This window comes from Podarcis bocagei, assembly GCF_964188305.1.
Source record: "Podarcis bocagei genome assembly, chromosome: 13".
Lineage (NCBI taxonomy): Eukaryota > Metazoa > Chordata > Lepidosauria > Squamata > Lacertidae > Podarcis > Podarcis bocagei.
In genome coordinates, this window is record NC_138138.1 from 27,362,971 (window position 1) to 27,385,496 (window position 22,526).

General features: G+C 45.1%; 2 protein-coding genes and 1 long non-coding RNA gene across 7 annotated transcripts in view; all 3 read right to left on the reverse strand.

The window, feature by feature from the left end:
- The window catches only part of CASC3 (CASC3 exon junction complex subunit), a 19,347-nt gene extending 18,354 nt beyond the window's left edge, over positions 1–993 (reverse strand). For 2 of the 3 annotated variants that reach the window (XM_081168658.1, XM_081168659.1), the window contains exon 1: positions 620–993. In XM_081168658.1, coding sequence (XP_081024784.1) covers positions 620–832 — 213 coding nt within the window. In that variant the 5' untranslated portion in view covers positions 833–993. The remainder of the gene's footprint in view (positions 1–619) is intronic. The other variant, XM_081168657.1, reaches the window with a different exon arrangement.
- The window catches only part of MSL1 (MSL complex subunit 1), a 26,232-nt gene extending 4,292 nt beyond the window's left edge, over positions 1–21,940 (reverse strand). Inside the window, exons 1-9 of one of the 3 annotated variants that reach the window (XM_081168672.1) lie at positions 19,534–21,940; positions 15,203–15,429; positions 13,924–14,300; positions 9,234–9,298; positions 8,756–8,823; positions 7,710–7,834; positions 7,478–7,550; positions 6,404–6,528; positions 3,500–6,217 (exon numbers count right to left, since the gene is read on the reverse strand). In XM_081168672.1, coding sequence (XP_081024798.1) covers positions 6,438–6,528; positions 7,478–7,550; positions 7,710–7,834; positions 8,756–8,823; positions 9,234–9,298; positions 13,924–14,300; positions 15,203–15,429; positions 19,534–20,361 — 1,854 coding nt within the window. In that variant the 5' untranslated portion in view covers positions 20,362–21,940 and the 3' untranslated portion in view covers positions 3,500–6,217; positions 6,404–6,437. Of the gene's footprint in view, positions 1–3,499; positions 6,218–6,295; positions 6,529–7,477; positions 7,551–7,709; positions 7,835–8,755; positions 8,824–9,233; positions 9,299–13,923; positions 14,301–15,202; positions 15,430–19,533 lie in introns of those variants that run through there. The other 2 variants (XR_014001798.1, XM_081168671.1) reach the window with 2 other exon arrangements.
- Positions 10,636–11,648, reverse strand: LOC308572557. The gene is made up of 2 exons (XR_014001807.1): positions 10,898–11,648; positions 10,636–10,841 (listed from the first exon to the last, which is right to left on the reverse strand). It is a non-coding gene; the product is annotated as an uncharacterized lncRNA (long non-coding RNA).
- Positions 21,941–22,526: the final 586 nt, after the last annotated feature.

Genomic DNA, 22,526 nt, shown 5'->3' on the forward strand with positions numbered 1-22,526 from the left:
GAGAAGAGGTTCTAAAAATACTCAGGTTCTAAAAATATGACTATAGACCGAGGGAATACAGTGCACATTTCCATCTCATAGACACAACTAACAGTTTTAAGTTCCCAGATGGAAAACCACAAAGATAACCGGGACTAAGGCTTGACTGATAAGCACATCCTTTGGCCTCCAAATTCTTGAATCCTGGCCAAAGATACCCAAGAACTAGCTTGCTGAGGAAAAATCCGACTAAATGTGCTCGGAAACACTTTTGTAACTAAGGGAGGCATTAAAAACAATCTTTACGTAACAATTTTAAAAAACAACAACCCCGAAACAGAGAACGAGATACTAAGGCTTTCCCAAACACTACACCGTTTGAGCGTAGGATAACCGGATACAAGCTACGGCTACTCAACGGCAAGCGTTGAGATTTTAAAAAAAACCAACAACCAAGGGCTGCTCTGTGCATTCGCAAGTACACTGCCGTTTTTGCTTTAATGTCGCCGATAGTTCCGGGGTCGAGGCCCGCGGTGAAAGCGGGCCCCGACAAGAGCCGGGTGCAGCCAGAGGAGAAAGTCCAAGCAGCTCCCCCCCCCCCCGCTTTCCTCTTCCCCACCAGGCTCCCTTCCACACTCACACACTCCGAGTCGGCCGGGCTGCCTCCCACCGTCACCGGCGCCTCCGCGATCACGGCGTCAACAGCAGCGCCGCTGCCGCCGCCCCCTCCCGCGACGGCCAGGCCAGAGCGGTGGGCGCCCCGCGGGGAAGGGGCCGCGCTGCCGGGCGGCGAGTCGGACTCCTCGTCCTCGCTGCTGTCCTGGGAGGCGCGCTGCCTCCGACGGTCCGCCATCTTAACAGTAGCCGAGAAAGAAATAAGAAGCGAAACGTTTATGAGGGGGAAGTAGGCGGCGGCAGCAGCGGCGCAAAGGGAATGACGGGAAAGCGAGGAGGGGAGGCGCGAGGCCGCGGAAGGACTGCGGCTCCCGACATGCAGAGCGACATGCTCGCGCTGCTCTGCGCTCCCCCCCCCCGAGCTACCCAGGCTCCTTTGCGGTCGAAGCGGCGGCGGGAAAGGAACCAAAAAAAAAAGAGAGGAAGGGGTTTTAAGAGGGGAAGAAAATTCGCGCCCAATGAAGGGGCCGCGGAAGGCGACGTCACCAGCAGGCGGCTCTCCAGTGGCGGGCGGAGAGGACAGCCCAGCAACAGCATCACGTGCTCCATGCCCTCGCGGGCTGCTGCATTAAAAAAAAAGAGGGGGGTCGTAATCCGCCAGAAACGGCGCTTCTTCTGCCATTACGTTTTCCCATTGCGACGGTGACGTCATCCCTTTCTCCCTGCAGTGGTAAAGCGGTTGTGGCAAGGCGTATAGCAGGGTGGGGTGGTGAGGGGAATGATGCAAGACCAGTTAAGGCAAGGTTAGGGTGGGCTCGGAAAGAAGGTGCAAGACCCAGAAACAAGCTTCGAAACAATCCGCAGTGTTTTGCTTTTTTTTGTACTTCAGAAAAAATAAAATCTTCACCACCTGGCACATTGTGTAGCAACTGCCCTGATGAAAGGTTCTGGAGAACGCGAAAGCTTGTCACACTTACTTGCACTTTTGGTTGCCCTAATAAAATATAGCCGCCGACTACGGATTCTGGCGTTCTGCCGCCCCCCCCCCCCCATTACAAGGCAAACTAAACTAGCCATAACAGCAATGGAAGCTCAGCCCCCTCCATATCCTCCACCAATACTAGCATTGCCCTAGGTAAACAGCAGAAGGGGCAAACAGGTCAGTATTTACACAAGGAAGTTGGGGGAGACAATTCTGACATTTAACATTGACAACATACGAAAATCGACCTAAGAATATTGAAGCTATGCATCCATTAATGTCATCCATTTTGAGGTACTGTATCTACAAGAGGTTTTTCTTTTTAAATGATTTCCTCAGAGAGACTAGCTTAAAGCCAACTCTCGTGTTTTCTGGCACCAGATTTGTTTTTTGTTTTTAACAGGCCTTTTGATCTTTATTTTCACTTTTGTTATGTTTGATTTGATTTTAATTGTTTCCATGCTTTGTTAGCCACCCTGGGAGCAGTCTTGCTGATGGGTGGGGTAGCAGTTGCCCAAATAAAAACAAACATTACATTCCCCAAGGAACTGCATCTGATCTCAAAAAATAATCATACTTCCAACATAGACTTCAGAAAAGAGCACACCCATATAAAGCAGTTTAGGGCATCCCCACTGACATATACAAAAAAAAGCTGCACTTTTCCCATTTTGGGAAATTACTGTCCTGCTCATAAGTGTTAAAATGTGCTGGGCATATATTATTATTATTATTATTATTATTATTATTATTATTATTATTAAAATGTGTTAGTTGCTTTATAATGCCCAGGGCAACCCAAAGCTACTTAAAACAGTATAGTATTGTAAGAATACAGCACTGCCCCCAGGAGCTACTTTTGTGTATACTTTGACTCTATATGAGAGTGTGACAGGCCTACTGCTATGCCTTGCATTTGTTGCCCTTTCATCCCACTGTTCAACCATCTTTCTACCCAATACCTGCCAGTTTAGGATACAGTCTGCATACACCTAACAGCGAACTGTACGTCTGAAGTTGGTTTACAGCAAATCAAATTGCTCCAACTAGCTCATGGAAGTGCAAGTTCTTCTTCTATCAAGGGTCACCTAGTCAAGCATCCTGTTTTCACAGTGGCCAACCCAAGGGAAAGCTGAGCATACAGCACTCTTCCCAACTGTCCTTCCTAAACAACTGACATTCAGTTTCTCCTACGGTGGAGGCAGAACATAGCCTTATCATCCATTAAGTTGTCTAATCCTCGTTAAAAGCCATCACTGCACCTTCTGGGCACAAATTCCATAGTACTCTCTTTTCTTTTCTGAATCACCCACCATTCAACTTCACTGGATGGCTCTAGTATTATGAGGAAGAAAAATTTCCTTGACACCACACATCATGTTATACATCTCTCTCATATATTCCCTTACTCACCTTTTTTTCCTATACTAAAAGCCCAAATGCTGTAACTTTTTCCTCATAGGGGAGTTGCTCCATCTCCTTGATCATTTGGGTCATCTTTTTCTGAACATTCTCCAGCTCTACAATATCCATTTTGAGGCGAGGCAACCAGAACTGTACCCAGTTATTCCAAGTGAGATCTTACAAGAGATTTGTATAACAGCATTAACAGCATTGGCATGTTTTATCTCTAATCCCTTTCTCAGTAATACAGAATTCACCTTTTTCACAGCAGCTGCACACTGGACTGAGCTGGCACTGACCAAGAAAGGGCTGAAGTCTCATGCACACTCACTTGGGAGTATGTCTTACTGCAGTCAGTGAGATGTATTTCCAAGTAAATGTGCATAAGACTGGGCTATAAGGCATGTATTTCCCTTTCTGCTTCTAGTATATAACAGAATATGACCATAAAGGCAGATTCTGACGCTCAAAAGTTTTACCCAATCCATTAAACAATGCATAATGCATGACAAAAGCATCAATATTCTTTCCATTTTATTGTAAAAAAAAAAATGATTTGTTTCAATTTTGTTTAAACATACAAGCAGAATTTCTCTTAATACTCCCTGTTAACACTGTTAAACCTAAATGAACTGAAGCAAAAAGTTTTTTAAAAACAAAAACCCCAAACATTAACAGCCACAAATTTGGTATTTACAAACTTTTTTTTCCTTTATAAGATATTTACAAGACAACTGATTTTACATATTTAAAATGGTATCAAAAAGGATGCATTTGCAGACAACCACATGTCAAAGGGCAGAAAACAAAGGAAGGGATTACAGACACTTTTTTTTTTTTGAACTACCATAAGCTTGGTTAAAAGTAATGTTTTGTCCTAAACCAAGTATCAGATCTAATTTGCAAGGGCAAATACAAATTTCACAGTGCTGTATCCCCTATAGGGAAGGCTATTCCCTCCATTCCCAACTAACATCCACTGCAAATGCTTTGTACAACCCTTACCTACTTCCACACACCTACCCATCCTCTTAGATCTAAACTGCATGTGTTATTATATAAGTGGGATTCTTCTTGTAAACCAGCACACTATTGACTAGGGAATATTTTGCTGTTGTATTTCAGAAACACACACTGTGGCACTTCTGATAATAGATGTTTTCTGGGCTAAGCAAAAGCAGTTATCCCCTCCCCCAATGGGATATAGGCCAAAGACACAATCTTGCAAACTGCTTGTGCTTACTTGAGAGCAGAAAGTAGGCCCAAGTGTTGGCAGGATCAAGTCTGAAATCAGTGCCTTCAAGAAGCCTATACTTGAGGCTTTTTTTTTTTAAACATCCAGGCTTGTAACTGCAGGGTGCAAAAAAGAAATAAAAATAAGGATGCATGCTGGCATGCTAAAAGAGAGCAAAAGATTCAAATACAGCCTTATTTAAAATAAAATTAGGCAAGCATTGTGCACTACCTCAACTACACGGATTACTTGGCAAAAGACAGGATCTGTTTTTCTCATTTTGAAGTTTAAGCCACACTCATGACCTCTTTAACTATGTTTACATTGAGCGTGCTACTCTGGGCGGGGGGAGGTATCCTTCTGAATTCCCGGGGAACGTAACCCAGAAGTGGAACAGCAACTACTAGAAGTATTTGAAAGATGTGATAGAAAAACGAATGTGTTAGATAAGCATTTACCCTTCAATGATGTCCTTAGTGTGCAAAAGCATTGGACATCATCCTGCACTGGGATCTGCAACAAGCAATGAAACTGAGACCCAGAGCTTGCTTTCTATTTATACAGAAGTTTCATTCAATGCAAAGAAGTAAAAGGTAGCTTCACTGCTCATCTAAGCATGTGTGCACATCACACATACCCAGGCAGCTTCCTGCAATTGCATGGATCAGGCAGATGAGAATGTGGAATTATAAAGGAATTCCCTGTTCTCTGGAGAGGATGAATGTTTCATCTTCAGGAGCTGGAATCTTACTTAAAAGATGCTAAACAAGCTTCAAAGAGACACAAGGGTTCAGCTGTTACTTTGATTTAACTCAATGTAAACAAATGGGAGTTGCTGTAGTGAAGAATACAGGGCACAACCACTTATCTAACAGACTTTAACCTTCCCTAAGATACATATAAACTTATGTTGCAATGGACTTCAGGCAGGGGGAGGAAACCATCGTTTTCAAGAGATATTGGGGGGATTAATCACTTTATGTATGGCAAGAGGATAAAATCCTTTTGCCTCTCTCATTGTTGCCCTTCCCTCCAGTAGCAGTTGCTTTGCCAGATCTGGGGATGGAAGTACATGGTGGCTGCTAAGCAGCAAAGTCCTTCCATCATATACCAGGTAAGAGGCAAAGTCTGGGATTTTTGGTGAAGCTGGGGTGGACTATTTTTGAGATGCCGTTTGTGCTGCTTGGCAGTGCCACGGGTCAGTATCTACTCAATTCTCCATGCCTCATTTATTAGCAAATCTGGCAGAACTGCCAATGAGAATTTCCAATAAGAAACTAGAATTGTGCAAAATTTTGTTTCTTTTATATATAAAAATAGCCTATAATTTAGCAACACTGTATATAACAGAAGAAAACTAAGAAATAAAGAGCCTGCTGGTAAAACAAACCAGGAAAAGTCTGGAGACAATCTGACATTGCACTGTCAACCCTGGTTTATACCTAACTGTTCCAACAGAACTAACAGTGTGACATAGTTGTCAAGGTATGGAGCCCTTTACTATAAGTAATAAAATGTCAAGTTTAATAACCTGCTGTCCTGTAATCAGAAGCAGAAGGCATGAACAAGGGTTGTTTATATCCATTGAAAATATATTAACTAGCCATATCATAACAGTAGAACATGAAAAATCAAACGAGGTGGGAGGAAATGTATAGAACCATATGCGGAGCCTTTTTAGAACAGCAATTACAAGCACCAGGACAAGAAGAAACATCAATGTTTGTCCAATATATCTTAATGGGTAATGTGTCTCCCACCCACACAAATGTTCAAGGTCGTTAACCAGCAGGCTAAATATTTCAAAAGGCTTTATTAGTTTGTAAAAGCAGGGGTGGGCTTTGCATGCTCGAGAACTTACAAATGAGAAGAGTTTCATTGTATTTTTTTAATGCTTGTCCACCTTTCAGTTTTTAAATGGCTGTTAATTATCCAATAGAGATAAACTGAAGTGCATTGTAAGCTGCCAACCTTGCTGTCCCAACACAAGCCTCCAGTACTTTCTGCCAGACAAAGGAAAAAATGGAAAACCAGTGAAGAAGTTTATGGGGGTGGGGTGGGGGAGAAAATAAAACTATATGTGAGCGTAAAAATTATTTATAGTAAACAAGAATATACATCACGGGGAAAGAGTGACATGACAGAACATATAGGTTCTCTGCCATTTGCTGCAAATAGCACAAGCCTACCATCAAGGCAGAGTTTTCTCCTAGTTGGACATGCCTATTTTCTGCATGTCCGGTGAGGAGTCTGTTTCTTCTGCATCTCCAGCCGGCAACGGCTTCGCTCATCCAGCCACGGCAGTTCAAAATTCCTGTGGAACAAAGTGGCCCATGGAAAACAGTTAATTATGGTGAACGGAAAGATCTGGCAGCTCAAGTTTCTAGTCCTATGTGAGGAGCTGGCAATAAGCACATGTCAGTCATTTATAGACACACTGGAAATAAGTGTAAGCCACAGAGTAGCCAATCTGCACATATTTTGCATGGTATTGTAAAGAATATAAAAGACTGAACAACAGTTCCTGAAATGTTGTTCTTCATGTGTAGCATTCTTTTTAAATTATTACTACGAAACATGTCAAGAAGTGATAAAGCCTTGAGTTGAACTTGCAAATGGAATTAGAAAGCAGGACATTTGAAAGAATACCATGAAAATCAAGTTTCTATCAGCCATCCAGTGAAATAATTGTCACATTTTATCAACTGTTTTCAGTACCTGACTTCTGCAGTCTTAGGGGATAGAATATTACAAAGCCATGGTTCTAAAGATTTCAGCAAGAATGCACAGAACCAAGAAGTATGACCAGTAAAATCATTTTTAGCCTAAAAGCTGGTAAGACCCAGCATAAAATTTAAGAGTAGAAGTGTTAAAGAGGCATACCCACACCATTTTGTGGTCTTCCCCCTTTTAGATGTAGCAGCCATTTTGTGTGATGCCATGCCCTGGCAGCCATTTTGTGACTGGCACCCTGGATGAGTTTCTGGGTCTGAAAATAGGCAACCCTGCTGGAGTGTGTTTAACATGTTCCATCAATACCATAAACCTCACAATAAGCAGATTGCAAATCATAGTCCTTTTAGTGCTCACTCAATTGCAAAACTGTGAAATCACTTTGAAATCAAAGTTTGTCTATAAATAGCGAAACACTCTCACGTTAGGCAGAAACAAGATCACCCCCTCAGACAAGAAGCCCACAATTTAAGTCCACCCATTTCCATAAAATATTTTCTCCTTTAATGTAAGGATATGGGTATACTTACTGTGGGTTTAATTTTGGTAACGGTCGGCCAAATGCTACAACAGGCAAGTAAGGGGTGATCAGCAAGCTTTCAACTAGGATGAAAAGAGAAGAGAAGGTAAACTATCTAATTGCAATAGCCACTCACATTTTGGATTTCTATTTTTACAACAGGGTTCTGCCAATCCTTCTCAATCAAGCTTTTGCAGGTGGGAGAAAAGGACACCTGCAATAACGTATTTAAAGCCACTCACCATCATCTGACTCTGGGAAAAATGAGGTAACTTCAGGCTCAGATTCCTGAATTCCTTTCTTTTTATACATTCTGAGTTGTAGTCGCTGCAAAATTCTTTGCTCCCGGATACGCTGAATATCCCACCTAGGGAAGGGAGAAGAGAAAGGAGAAAAACAAGGTGTTTTAAACTTGTACTTGAAGACGTTTTGATTATGGATAGCAGCAAACTATCTTCCACTATTCTAATCTTTTTTTTCTTTTTCTTTTTTAAAGCAAACTGGCAGAATATCCTGTGGCCTGGAGTTCCATAGGCTAACTACAACTAGTGTGGAAAGGTGCTTTGTGCTCAAACTGACTGCCTACACATTTCAATGAGTTATGTCAATTCCTTGTATTTAGAGGATTTTATTCTGCTCTCTGGCAAAAAAAGGGGGGGGAGGGGGCTTCCAGAGCAGTTTACATACAATCAAAAACAAGACAGTCCCTACCCATTGGCTGACAGTCTAAAAAACACAACACTCAAGAGAAAAGGGACAGGGAGGGGAGAGGAAAATCAAAATCAACAATCAGGCACCAATTTCTAAGCAGCTGTTCCTGTATTAGCCAGCTGGCACAGTTCAAGGGCAGGTGTCTGATGGAGCTAGGCCTCCAGCAAGCTGATGAAAGGAACATTGCTTCCTATCTCTCCCACTAAGGCAGTCGGATGGAATAGCCGCCCCCAGATGACAGCTGAGGGGGGAGAAGGCCAAACAGTGCTATTACAACAAGAGAATCAACAAATCTCTTACTGCACACCCCTTCCACGACATAACTGTTATCTCCCATCCCAAAAGCCCTCAAAATGCAGTGTAAAGACTACAAGCGAAACCAGGCGATTCAGATATTGTAATGGGCTGGTTTTATTGTACATTTTAACTATGCATGTTTATTTCATTGTGGATGTTTTGAGGAAATTGTTTTGTTGTGTTTATATCTTTTGTAATTGGTTTTATACTTGCAAACTACTTAGAAATTAACCTTGGAAATTAAGCACTAAATAAACTAGTAAATGATATTCTCTCTCACCTTTTCCTCCTCTTCTCATCCAATTCCAACTTTGCATGCCGTTTGGAGAAGACGTTGTCATCCAAGTTCTGTGAAGGGTTTAATAAATGGAAAAATTAACACACACATACAGAGAGAGAGAGAGAGAGCGCGCGCATTAACGTTATCTGCTGTGCCTTTTCAGGGACACTGATTCTCAATCAGCTGTTGAAGGTCCTCTTTCTTTTCATTTCCTGGATGAAAGCATTTAAACCAGCCATGATACTGGTTGCTTCCCCATGGTGAAGAGACCTATTTGCCCGTTTTTCTTCCCCAGTATACAAGCTAAATGCAATACCCATGCTGCCTTGTGGCAAAAACCCTGCAAATTACCAGGATGCAAAAGTTGGATATGTCAGCTAATTTCAAAAATGCCTTTCCTCCTAGTTGTAGGGGACAGTTGGTCAGCTTCCGGAGAAGCTCGTAGGTGGCTGGTAACGCTATTTATTCAGCAACATACCTCTAAAAGTTCTGAAGTATTCAGGTCTCTCAGAGGCTCTACCATGTGGTCCCTCCAGGATGGAACTAGAAAGGGAGGAGAAGTGTCAAAACAGCTGATTTTAAAGAAATGTTTCTGTGGAGAGATGAACATCTGTGACAACATTAACCTCACTGCTACGAAGTTAAACAGAGTTTAGCATCAGCTAGCTTTCGTTTAGCCTCACCAATTAATTCCACAGAAGTTACTAACCCATAAAATATCACACATTGATATGTTAGTCATCATTTTAGTATATCTGTGGCCTGAAAGAACAGAATTAGCTCTCCTCAAGTCTACAAAAGCTTCCTAGAGCTGGTTATTTGCCACAAGTGACAGGACAAGCGACTATTTCAAGAGCTTGCTTTCATCTGCTCTCTTAAACCAACACCATATCTTCCACCAAACTTGCAAAGTTGAATGGCAGCTCTCAGGAAGTCTTTCAGACTAGCATCCTGAAGGCAGCCTACTTTCAAGGCTGCACTGCTGACTGTTCATCAAAGCCACTCAAGCCTATGGCTGAGTAAAAACACAGGTCTCCCATGCCTAGTCCACTGAAACAAGCTCTTTAATTGGAGTTTAAAACAGCCCTAGCTCTACTTGGAGGATCACTGAGAAGCATCTAAGCCCTGCTGAAGGATGTTGCACAGGAGAGATGGCTGTAAAAATAATTTAGATTCATGAAGGACAAAAGGTTACCACTGATAACCAAGAATGAAGCCTATATTATACTTGAGGTTACTGGAGGCATGTAATAGGGGCACTATTTTCATAATACCTGGCTGGTAAGTTTCTCAGTAGCAACAGGCTGGCTGCAGTTGGAGACAAGTTGCTGGACCAGGTGGACTTTTGAACCAAACTAGCAGAACAAGTCTTATGATTTTAGGCACTTATCTTAATAAAGGCTGGTCCTATAAGAAGCATTCTCCAAATCCCTCTATACTACAAGACAGCAATAACAGGTCAAACATGCAACTCTAAGGCATAAGAAGGTGTGGAAAGCTAGTTAGACCTTGAGGCTCTTCTTATTTATTCTGCAGAAGCCACTTGGATTTTAGTAAGCAGCAGCTGAGAAGAAGAATGTGTTTCTGCAATCTGCTGTGAGGGGAAAAAATATCTTTCAACCTTCTGAAGGAAATGGCTTCACAGCTTCTCTGAGAAATGTACCTTGTTTGTTTGTAACATAAAAATACAAGAAAAACAGAACAGCAAGATAGCTCGGTTCAGCCCAGGCTCAAGCTGGTAAAACGGGGGGAATTGGCATCAGAAAACTGACCTCAGACCAAGAGGTCTTGCAAGTCTTTGGTTTTATGTATGCTGTAAGCTGCCCAAGGCTGGGGAAACCCAGTCAGATGGTAGGGTATAAGCAATAAAATAAAAAATAATTGTTATTGGGAGGAACTGGGAATCTTTATAGCTAGGCTTGGGGAGCTTCAAGAAGAGTCATACCCCATCACCCCAGACAAGAATCATGGTGAAGAGGAAGTAAGGTGCAAGAAAGTTTGTTTTCCCTATTTGAAAGAGCCCTGCCTGGTAAAAGAGCTTGTAAAAAAACTGGCCGCTTGCTGAGAAAAATGAAGAAAACAAAGCCTCAGATGTGAGACCTTGCCTTTTGTAGTATCTGTAAAATACACGTTGACCAGGACCCCACTCAAAAGAGTTAGATAAAAATGGGCAAATTTCCTGTGCAAAGAAACCTCCAAGTCTGACAACAAATGAATTCCAGAATGTGATCTGAAAGCACATAAAGCCTCCATCTTGCTAAACCTAACCAGCATCTGGGCCTGGTCAGCGTCTGGGTGGCTGACCCCCGGGAACCACATGGACACCACCTTGGGTTCTACAATTGAAGGTGGGATGTGAATCTAAGAAGAAAATAAATATTGTGCAACCGTCTGAGATGGAGGAGACTGCTTGGGGTAGCCTATTATTTTCTGTTAACAGTTATCTTGCTCAGAGAAACTCATCCACCAAAGAAAAATGCTAGAGCAAAATGGCTACTCTGGAAGAAAGTGAGTAGAGAACACAGCCTGTGCATTTATCCTTTTGCCACAGGCGTTCTTCACAATCACTTCATGGCACATGAGGAAGAAGAGCTGTATGTTTAAGAAGTGACTGAATAAAGACTATCCTCAAGCATGTTTGCCTTTATTCTTTCCTCCATCTAAATCTCAGAAGTAGCAAACCATATGGAGGGCTGATTATGGAAAGAATCGGCAATTTGCTGAGGAGAATGTAACACATCAGGAAATTATCTAACAATTACTGTTTGCACACCCAACATACATACACCAGCCCAAGGTCAAAAGATTCTTGCCATCTGCTACTCTGGTGGTAGGGAAGTGCAGGGGCGAAGGATTAAGTCCCGTCTCTTGAAATGGGGACGTGCCCAGTAAGATACTACAGTGGTGCCTCGCAAGACAAAAAGAATCCGTTCTGTGATTCTCTTTGTCTAGCGGTTTTTTCGTCTTGCGAAGCAAGCCCATTGACGGATTAGCGCTATTAGCGTCTTATCGGATCAGCTGATAAGCGGCTTAGCAGCTTAGAAAAAGGGGGGGGAGGGGAAAAAACCCGCAGGAACTCGCAAGACATTTTCGTCTTGCGAAGCAAGCCCATAGGAGATTCGTTTTGCGAAGCACCTCCAAAATGGAAAACTCTTTCGTCTAGCGAGTTTTCCGTCTTGCGAGGCATTAGTCTTGCGGGGCACCACTGTATTCTGGAGTCATTTCACCCACTGTTCCAGGCTAACTACTGAGAGCCTGTTGTAGCCCTCATGGTTAAATAGCAGCAAGTTTAAAACCTCAGACACCAAATAAGGTTTTTCAGTTGGCTGCACTATAAAGGTAAACCAGCTTAACCGCCATGGCTTCCCTCTAGGAAACCTGGGAACTGCAACTGTCTTAGGAGTTTAGAGGCTTCTAACTCAAGAAATTCCAGCACTTTCACAAATATGGAATCTCCAAAGTCTGTTAACACTGAAGCACTCCCTTTTCTTTTGATCCTTCCTCTACTGCCCCGCTCCCCTGCAAGGTTTTTCTGGCCCATGACCTTGTCAACCACATGCCTCTCCTAAACAGTTCTGCAACTTACACAAACAAATATATAAAAGCCTATAAATAAACAGATGCAAGTCAACATTCACTACACATTGGATTCCAAGCACCAAACTCAGGATAGAGATGGAGGTCTTATTTTATTGATGCAGCATCTACACACAGGGTTGGGTAGCTTGCTGTCCTTCTGTACTTGCAGGATTTTGACTGGAACAAGGAAGAATCTGAAAACTAGGGAAGGTGTTGAGATGGTAGAGCTTGTGCACCTGGGTCTTGGCAGATCACTTATGACTAAATACCTGTTCTTCATGGCCTCCTGTCACATAGGCAACGCTCATCACTTACCTATTCCTCTTCCACCACAGCACTGCTCTTCATAAAAAGTGTACAAACCTCTAATTTATATTGACGCTTATAAGTAGTGATGTTTCAAGGAAATACAAGAACATTTGCATAACTGATTCAGAGCGCAGAACTTAAGTTCTGTTTCAATGCAAAAATAAAGACACTTGGCTGACTCATGCCCTCTACTAGACATACAGCATTTACTTTAGAATGTGACTTTTTAGTAAAAATGGCATTAAACAAACATCGTGTGGCTTCTTAGCATACCGTTAGTGCATAAACATGGCAATTCATCTTCTAAATTCATTAAACATTTTGATTGCAATCCAGAAGACTAGCAAATACCCCCATAAGTAAACTATACATGCAAGTCTATTTGCCTTTGCCCATTTGATGATGTAACTTTACAGGCCCAATCTTTTGATCCAACCTGTAAAGTGATGCCATTTTTTTGCATTTCAATCATATGCGTAACTGTCCTTTCTTTCATCGTTCTCTCATTTCTACTCACCCCACCTCCCCCACCCTTTTTTATGGTGATTACTGCTAGTTGTAGACTAGGCATGCTGATTTAAAAACTGAACAGCAGTTTTCCTCATAGACTCTGGCTGCTGCAGCAGCAAGAACTACCACAAAATCAGCAGGTTTATATGTGGACCTTTAACTGTGTATAAAAGGGATCCTTTGAAACATAGCCCAAAATGTATATAAGCCATGCAACGGAAACAAAGACAGAATGAGGTCCAAATTATTATTTTGGAGCACTCCAGCCATACCAGATATCTTGGGTCACTCCAGCAACTGCGTATCTCCTGGCCCAGAACCATCTTGTGTCAGTTTATCTAGTCTTCATCAGACAACAAGTTGACTGATACACTTCCTATCATTTCTACACAGACCGCTCCCCATTACAGAAGACATGAAACGGAGCAGCTTGCTGGCAAAAGCAGGTGGTTACAGCATTCACTATGAGCACAGGTAAGCCACAAATTTCATGGTTTTCCAGAAATGTCACCACAGGTCATTAGACAGGGTGGTTGATCTTCTTCACACATTGCCCACACCTGTTCTAGATCGATGTGGGCTTCAAAAGCTTCTGTACTCCAACCAGAGGTTCAGAACCTAAAACAGCATCACTCAGAAATGGAGTGCCACAACCTGGCTATCTTCGAGGGTTCAAAAGACTCTTAAACAAAACCCCAAATGAATGAGTTCCACGCCCCCTCCAACCCACATCAGGCCAACCACCACAAAGGCACAAGCAAGCCTCTTACTTGCTACAATCTCCTCCTTCTTGGGAGAAGTCTCTCGCAACGGTGAAGGAGGTGGCTGGTGCCACCGGCATAAGTACATTTCAGTGGTGGAAAGGTACGGCAAGTCTTCTGTTTCACTGGAGGAACCCTTGTCTTTTGAATGGCACCCGGATCCTCTCAAAGGGGCCAATGATTTCAGTGGAGTGTCCGCTAATGACCGGGTTTTCTCAGGAGTCTCCTGACTTCGCAGCTCACGTCTGCTAATTGATTCAGTTAATGAACTGCTGGGTTCCTCTTTCAATGGGGAAGCCTTTGGCGTTTTACACTTGACTTTTGAGAATTCGGCCACCAGCTTCTTCACTGGAGTTTTCCTCTCGGCACTTCCAAAAGCAGACTTCCTGCAAAAATAACAGGGGACAGGTTTAGCAAAGAAAATACTGAAAATGTTGCAGAGGAACCACCAGCTCCTATTGACAACCAGTTTAGCATACAGAAATCATTTCAAATATGTTTATACTGTTTAATTTATAAACCCACTCTTCATCATACCAATTTCGGGGGGGGGGGTGTTGCAACAAAATACCAACATAAATACAAAGCATGTCAGACATGGAGTATCAATGATTCCCAATGTCTCTGCTTTATTTTTATTTTATTCTAAAAATAGATTGATAAATGGACTCAAGACAAGCTTCCAAGCTGTATCACAGAGCAAATTATGCATGACCATCAAGGCACCACCGCTTGGGATCATGACAAATGGGGTGAGTGCTATTCTATGATTTCTGCCAGGCTGCAGATATGATGGCATCACACTAAAGAATTGCATAAACAAGAAACAGAGATTGCAAGCCAACAGCCAGTACTATTCTGCCTATATGGAAAACCACTAAGAAAAATGCTACTTAAGAGATAGTGGTAACTGAGAGCATTATGTGTTACAAATGTTAATAGGTTTGAAACCTGGTTTAATTATTGCAGCTTCCCCAGGTAACACTGGAAATTGTACCTTTGCAGGATGTTGAAACTTCTGTTAAACATCCTTAGTCTCTTCACAGAATTACAGTGCCTAAAATTCTGTGAGTGAGAACCACTTGAACAGGATTGAAGCTAGTCTAAAATCTAGGCTCAATTGGCACAAGTGGAAATACAGATGTATATAAGTACAGAAGCAGTGAATGCAATTATGTCAGTGATGGCCTTTTATTATCTCAGTGGCGGCATTTTAAGGTGAAGCGGGCTACGGTGTGCGCACACTGGTAATCTAGGAAAACATACAGCAACAGCAACTCTGATTTACCGTTTGTGACCCTTCCCATTCCTCCCATATGGAAAATGCTTCAAAGGCAGTGGTTGTGATGTCTCCAGAAGTTCTGGTGGTTGGCATTCTATGGGCAACTTCTCTGGTACTTCAGACTCAACCTTCTCCTCTGTCTCGTACCCTTGAAGTATCTTGTGTTTCTCGCGCTCATTGTCCTTCTTCACCAGCTGCATCCTCCTTTCCATACGCTCAATTCGAGCAAAGAGCTGAAAATGCAACAGTGCAATATGGATGTTAAAGGTAGCAGTCCATCAGCTGAACATATTTCCGATCACTAAACCTCACCCTTACTTTAGCATATGATGGGAACAAACTGATCGGGACAGTTCTATGCAAGTTCCAGTATTCGTTTAATCTTGCAATGCTTACCATTGAGTGCTGATCTTTAATTCCAAACACAACAGTCTTGGAACCTATTTGGACATGTTTATTGCCCATGATACTGTTTTCTAAAGTGAGGGTTGCCAAACACATCCAACCCTTTTTCAATTAAAGACAACTGAGGGTACTCTGTTTTACTGACAGATATGCAGAACTGTTGCATGGCAATTCTATACCTCTTTGTTAGGCTGCATCTGTTGACCACAGGGAAAATAGCTACTTCCTCATTATGACAGAACTCTATGGTAGCTGCTTCCACTACATGGACAAAGAGGATTTACACTGGGAACACAGAACACCAGAAAATTTTGAGGTACCCACTCCAGATCACTTAAAGGATGAGTTGGAGGTGAAATGAGTGCTCCTGTAAAGGTGAGGGTGACAGTAGAGTCTTTTTTAAAATCTCCACTTGCTGGTATGTATTGTTGTTTTACTACAGTCTTTAAGTTTTCTAATGTATTTTATTTTATCAAGTTTGTTTTTATGTATGTATGCCACCCTGGATTTTCTTTAAGAGGAAAGGTGGGGCAATAATGAAATAAATAAATCTGAATTGTCCTTGCAAGTACAGCTTACGTTATTTCCCTTTGTTAACATGAACACAACCTGCACGCACATTCTACCTTGAGAAATATGCACATGTTGGGATATTAATAGTTTCAGAGCTGTGGAGCAGCAGTCTCTCCAAGTATATTTTAGACTCCCATAGGTATAGTGTGCCACTTGCCTATGCCATACAGTATGCATATCCTTGAGAACCACACTGCCTTGCTAAAAATACAAAGTAATGTTTACTACTTCTTCCTAGCTCACATTCATTAAACTGGGAGCAGATCATGTCCCCATGGTTCTCAAGCCACTTACTATGAACAAATCTCAAAGGGTTGCAATTAACATATATCTCAAGCTCTGAAGCCAACAAGGATTGGATAATTCCTAAAGCAGTTGCACAAAAATATGGCAGAATGCTGTTATTCATGATAGGAGCATTGCTGCTTGAAGACTTTGATACAAACTCAGCTCAGCCATGGATTCAGCATGAAGCTTTTGGTAAGCCACCCTCCTTAGCCTCCGCTCCCTATCTGAGGAGGGCTACAAAGTACATCCTCTTCAGCTCTTTCTATCATAGCCCCACTTCTCAGTTTTCCTTTGTACCCTTTCCGGTACACAGACATCCACATCATTTAATTCTCTGTACCACTTAGCTCAGCGTCAACACTAAGTACAACTTTTGTAGTAAGAGTTATGTGAGGGTAGCTTTGTACTAGGATTTTGTTTTTTGTTTAAATGTAAATAGAAAGAACACATCAAAAACCCACAATGAATTCTTAACAGGAGCACTGAGTGATTCAGAGTCTCTCAATTTTAAAGTAAGACTTATAAAAGCCTCCATTTTAGATATTAATGCTGCACATAGCATATAAGAAACTAAAATCACTCTGGATGGTAAAAAGCAAAGAGCATTCATATAGTTTGTATATGTGAAACCAAAATACTGAACTGACACTCTTAGGGGTTCTGGCATTACTCCTTAAGAGGGAAGGGGGGGCTGGTAGGGGTGAGGGAGAGAACCACTGCAGGTACTTTGTAAATCTGCAGTCAGCAGATGCAACAACAACCGACCCAAGCAGTTTTGGTATCAGCTTGACTCACAAGCTTTGCATTTATCTGTTTTGTGTGTGTTCTAGCTCTTCAGGGCGTTTGTTATGTGAGGGCTTGATTTCTTTTTTTAAGCCTTTGCAGGAGCATGCAAAGTACTCTGTCTGCCATCATCACATTCTTTGACGGCAAGAAGGCAGCCAGCACCTCCATATTGGTTAACTTAGCACAGGCCTGATGGGAGATGGGGTTTTTTTTTAACGCTATCTGTGTTGGATCACATCTTTCTGTTACAGACAGTAAAACTGCCGCCACTTCCTGCAACCAGAAACAACGCTACACGCATACATTTTATACGCAGACTCTGACGATCATGCCTAAAAGTGGAGGGGGGGTACTTTCCTTCACAATAATGGTTGCAGCAGCAGCTGCAGGAACCAGGAAGAGGGGGCTATTTTTAGGCTGCAGACGTGCCATGCATACAGGCCAGGATTACAAGACCTTTGTGGCAATGTGAGGATGGGGAAAGAAAACACACTGAACAGCTTCTGGGACTACAGTTTAGAAATGAACATTATGCACTAAACTGCTTTTGCTACAGATAGTTGACATAAAAAAGCCACTCAACTAACCTTCATTTGCAGCTGATCCAGAGGGTCTCCCCCAATCTTCAAACTATGCCTCATTCAGCTCTTATGGCATAGACAGATAAGGGGGCTATACAGCATCACCTCCCCTCATGCTCGCATTGAATATCCCCTCCCTTACAGATGTGATCTCTACATGAGCAACACTCTCCGTAAGAGCAGCTCTCGTTGCAAGGGTCAAGGACTCTCAACAGTAAGGTTTGGCACAACCTTGTCAGATATGGGATACCCTGGCTAGGGGGGCACAATGGCAGGGCAAGGGTGGAAAGAAGCACCTTGCAGGAGTACAACACAATAAACATTTTGCAGTAATCATAATAAAAAGTGGGCTGGTGCTTCTGTGAAAGAAGACGGGGTTGACAACATTTTTAGATGAACCGAGATGGGATGCTAAACCCAAACCTGAAATATTCCTTTAAAAACACACCAGTTAGAGACCTCCCCCCACCTTACTGTCCACATGGTACACACTGCAGCTGATTGTTTTGCTTAAGCTGCTTTCCTCTTCCCCCAAATATGGCAGCCACAGCCCCAAGCTAGGGCCCCTTTAAATTAACCCTATTTGTAGCACACAGCACATGCCTGATGCTTTGAGTTAACCCTGCTGTTGCCACAGCACTCTTCCAGTCTTGGGGCCCCATGAGCCACATACTCTCTAGTCTAACCTGATTAACTCATTGAAAACTGCAACATTCCTAAATCTACTCCCACCTTGTGCCAGTGCCCTTAACTCCACCTGTAAGCTAACCAAGCTACCAAGCAGACCTTTCAGCTTAACCCCTAGGTTGTCAACCCCTTCCTGGTTCTTGACTCTCATGGTGCCAAGACCTTAGTACTTTGGCTGCTGCACACTACTTTTTAGTACCATTAATTGTGAAGGGCCTTCAACTGTCCTTGAATATTAACTCTAAAGAGTTAATCACACCTTCTATTGGCCTTCCAGTACTACAGTTCTACTATTGGCCTATATACATTTACACCCCACACTTTAAGTGTGTACTAAACCTTTGTTTGGTTTCCACCTTTAACCCCTACCATTTTAGACCCGGTTCCAATAGCATTAGAAAATCATTTGATTTCTTGCACCCATTAACCCTCAATATGCAAGCACCCAGTCACTTCAGGATCATTCCTTTCCACATTAACCCTTACATGGGCCACGTTTCACCAGGCCCACTTCTGGAGAGAAATGATCACTGAGGAGTGTTGCTGCATAGGGACTGGACTGCAGGGCCTTTTGATCACCTCCAGTTAATTAAGCCTAACTCCTCGTTGTTATTTTTCTTGATTCATCTCCTCCTACTGAACGTATCTACTGTACTGCACACATCTACATGAAATCCTTCTCAGATCAGGTTTCAAAGTCATACACACACCGATTTCTCCTGAAACTGCTAGCGACAGTTAAGCCTACCCCATCACACTCACTCCCACTGAGCACCTGCATCCCTTCGATTAGCCCCCATATGCCTCTGCGAAATTTGCATTGACCCCTCCCACTGTTAACAACACTCTCAACCATGCATGCGCTCCCCATTAACCCTTAGAAAACCAGCGAACACCCAACCCATCGCTTACCTATTAACCCCTGAAGCGCCGCATCGTTCGTCAGATCCCTGCTGCCTCCCGCGCTCCCTCCAACCTGATGAACGTTAACCCCTTCTGTCCCGGCCCCCAACTCACTGTGTCCTTCTCGGCCTTGAGTTCCTCGATCTCCTTTTCCTTGGCCTGCAACTGTTGCTGCTGCTGCTCGATAAGGTCCAGTTGGAGAAGCAGGATCTGCTTGAGGCAGGCCGTCTGGCAGGAGGCACCCCCGCCGGCCCCCATGGGGCTCTTCCAAAGGCTGCTTCCCCCACCGCCGCTCCCGGTGCTGCTGCAGCCGCTGCTTTTCCACTTGCCGCCGGGCTCGGAAGAGGCCGGAGATCCTCCCGCCGCCGCCGCCGGTACTGCTGTTGGGGCTGGAGGAGGCTGTCCAGGCTCGGCCGTGGCGGAAACCGGCGGCGGCGGTGGTAGCGGCGGCGGCGTAGGAGAGGGAGAAAGTGACGCCGGAGCCCCTCCAGGCCCGGCGTGAGGGCCGCCGCCGCCTCGCTTGCAGTCCTTGGCGGCGGCGCTGGTGGCGGCGGCAGCAGCAGCGGTGTGTCCGGGCAGCACCGCCTGGTACTTGGAGGGGCGGGAGCTGCCGGCGGCATCGCCCACGCCCGCCTGCCGTGTGCTACCGACCGGGCACGGCGAGGGGACCAGGCCACCCCAGCAGCAGCCCCCGCCGCCTTCCTGCTGCTGCTGTCCCGGGGCCGCGGCCGCCGCCGGAACGATGGCCCGGCCCTTGGGGCCCGCCGCTGCTGCCGCCGCTGGGGCCGGCACGGGGATCTGGTTCTGCGGGGGAGGCGGAGGCTGGCGGAGATGAGGCGGTGGCGGCGGCTCCTCCTCTTCCTCCGGGCCAGGCTCCAGCAAACCCGGCCCCGTCGTTGTCGTTGCTGCCGCCGCGGTGGCTTTGTACACGGTGGATCTCATAGCGACGAGGGGCGCCTTCAGGCTCCGGGTTCTGCCGCGGCGGCAGCGGCGGCGCCTCCTCCCTCCTCTTCTTCTTCCCCTCTCCGGCCCGGATCCCCCACCTGGACCCCTCGGGGGGCGCCGCCGTCGCCCGCCCCACCGAGACCCATCGCCCCCTTTTCTTGCTGCACCACTTTCCCCCTGCCGGTCTCACTGACTCACCGACCCTTCTCCTCTCGCCGCCGAAGCTGCTGCAAGGATCATCTCGGTTCTTCTCTTCTCCTCCCCAAGTCCCAAAACTCTGGGGTGGGGGAAGCGGGAAACTGGGCGCCACTCCCTGCTATACAGGGAAAGGGAGAAACGGGGCCCTCTCTCCTCCACCTTGCTAACAGGTTCAGTTACTGAATCCCCCGCCGCCGGTATCGTGGGGGTGCGGAAAAGCCACTCCCCCCCCAACAAAGGGCCCTTGGGTGCAAAGCGACTTGTTTTCTGCCTAGGCCGCCGATGATTTAACCTGCAAGTGACAGGGGTGCTTCGGGGGTCCCCGGCTATGATTATTTGGAGTAACAGCTCCCGCTCTCCCTGGATAAAAAAGGGACACGTGGACGGGCTATGCTTCAGATCCTTCCGATGGACTCTATTAGGGTTACTGGACAGACTGGCAACCTTGAGGGGGGTTCCCCTCAAACAAGACATTCATGGGGGGGATTCTATCCCCCACACGCGAAGTCTCCCAGCAATAATTATAAAACCAAGGGGGAGGCTTTTCTATGGCCTGTCTAACCCAGCTCTCAACTATGAGGCCCCCAAAGAGGAATAGGGCCCCCCTACGCGCGCTCTCTATCCCGAAAAGGCTTCCTAGTCCTCTGTGCCAGAGTTGAGGGGAGCCCAAAACAAGCCGGTGAGGGCTGCGTCTCCGCCACCGCTCAGTACATCCTGGGGCTTTTCCTATACAGTAGCTGGGAGCCAACTGGGTTTCCTCCGAAACCTCTCGGCTTGTGTTTTCCTCAGTACCCTCTGGGGCAAGAGAGAGGTGGGTCCCCTCTTTAGCGGATATGGGGAGGGAGAGCTCTGGGCTCCCTCCACCCCAGCCCTGGCTGCAGGGGGCTAAAATCAATGGGAACGGGGACGGCGCGGATTATGGGGACGGCGCCCCCCTCTGACTTGATTGGAACTTCCCTCGGCGCTAAATCAGAGAAGAGGGATAGCATACAGTGGCGGGTGGAAGGTTCCTTTCAGAAGGCGGGTGGGGGTGGCGGGCGCGTGATTTGGCTCCCCCCGCTTCTATCTAGGGAGTCTTTCCTCGCGTCCCTCCAAATTATGGTGGTGGCGGCGGTGGGAGGGGGGAATGTGGGGCCTCGGAGCTCACAAGGGGAGGTGGCGGGAATTCTAGGCCTTCCCCCCGCCCTTCCGCCTCCTCCCGTCAGGCCTGAATCTTGAGTCTCGTCACACTTTGGTATGGCGACGGGGCTCGGTAGAGGGAGGGAGAGGGACCTCTCGGCGCAAAAACCCGCCGCTCCGGTTCTGGCTCAATCGGTTACCTTTAAACGGCCGCCATGGCCTGGGCCGCCTCCCGTCAAGTGCGCATGCGCCAACCGCCATCGGGAGGGGATGGAAGGCGAGGGAGAGGCGCCTCTGGAGGGGGAAGGGCGAGTTGCCCGCCTGCTAGGAAGGGCGCGTGAAGTGGAGGATGCGGGCGGGGTGGGGGGGACACAAGGAGTTTTTTTTTTTAAAAAGGGGACGTTTTCAGCATAAAAAAATAAAACACCCGTACACCAATTCATCTGTAGGCGCTCTTAGAAAATAGTATATGTTGATTGGTGAGAAGGCAAGCAGGGAACACTGGGTAATTCGCGCTCAAAACATATAGTGAAACCTCAGTTAACCTTATATAAGGTGTTTGCAGTAAAGGCTATGTTCTGAATTATTACTAAATATGCAATATCACGAAACGTAAACAAGAGTCCCGAGACACCTTTAGACTAGCAAATTCAACATTGGTCTCCATTCGTTGGCTTAGACTGGCACATCCAACACATTAAAAGCACCCATTACTTTCCCTGACAAATCATGGGCACTGCACTTTGTTAAGTGTGCTGGGAGTTGTAGCACTGTGAGGAAGAAACTATAATACCCAGGATTCTTTGGAGGAAGCCATGCGTTAATGCATGACTGTGTGGATTTTG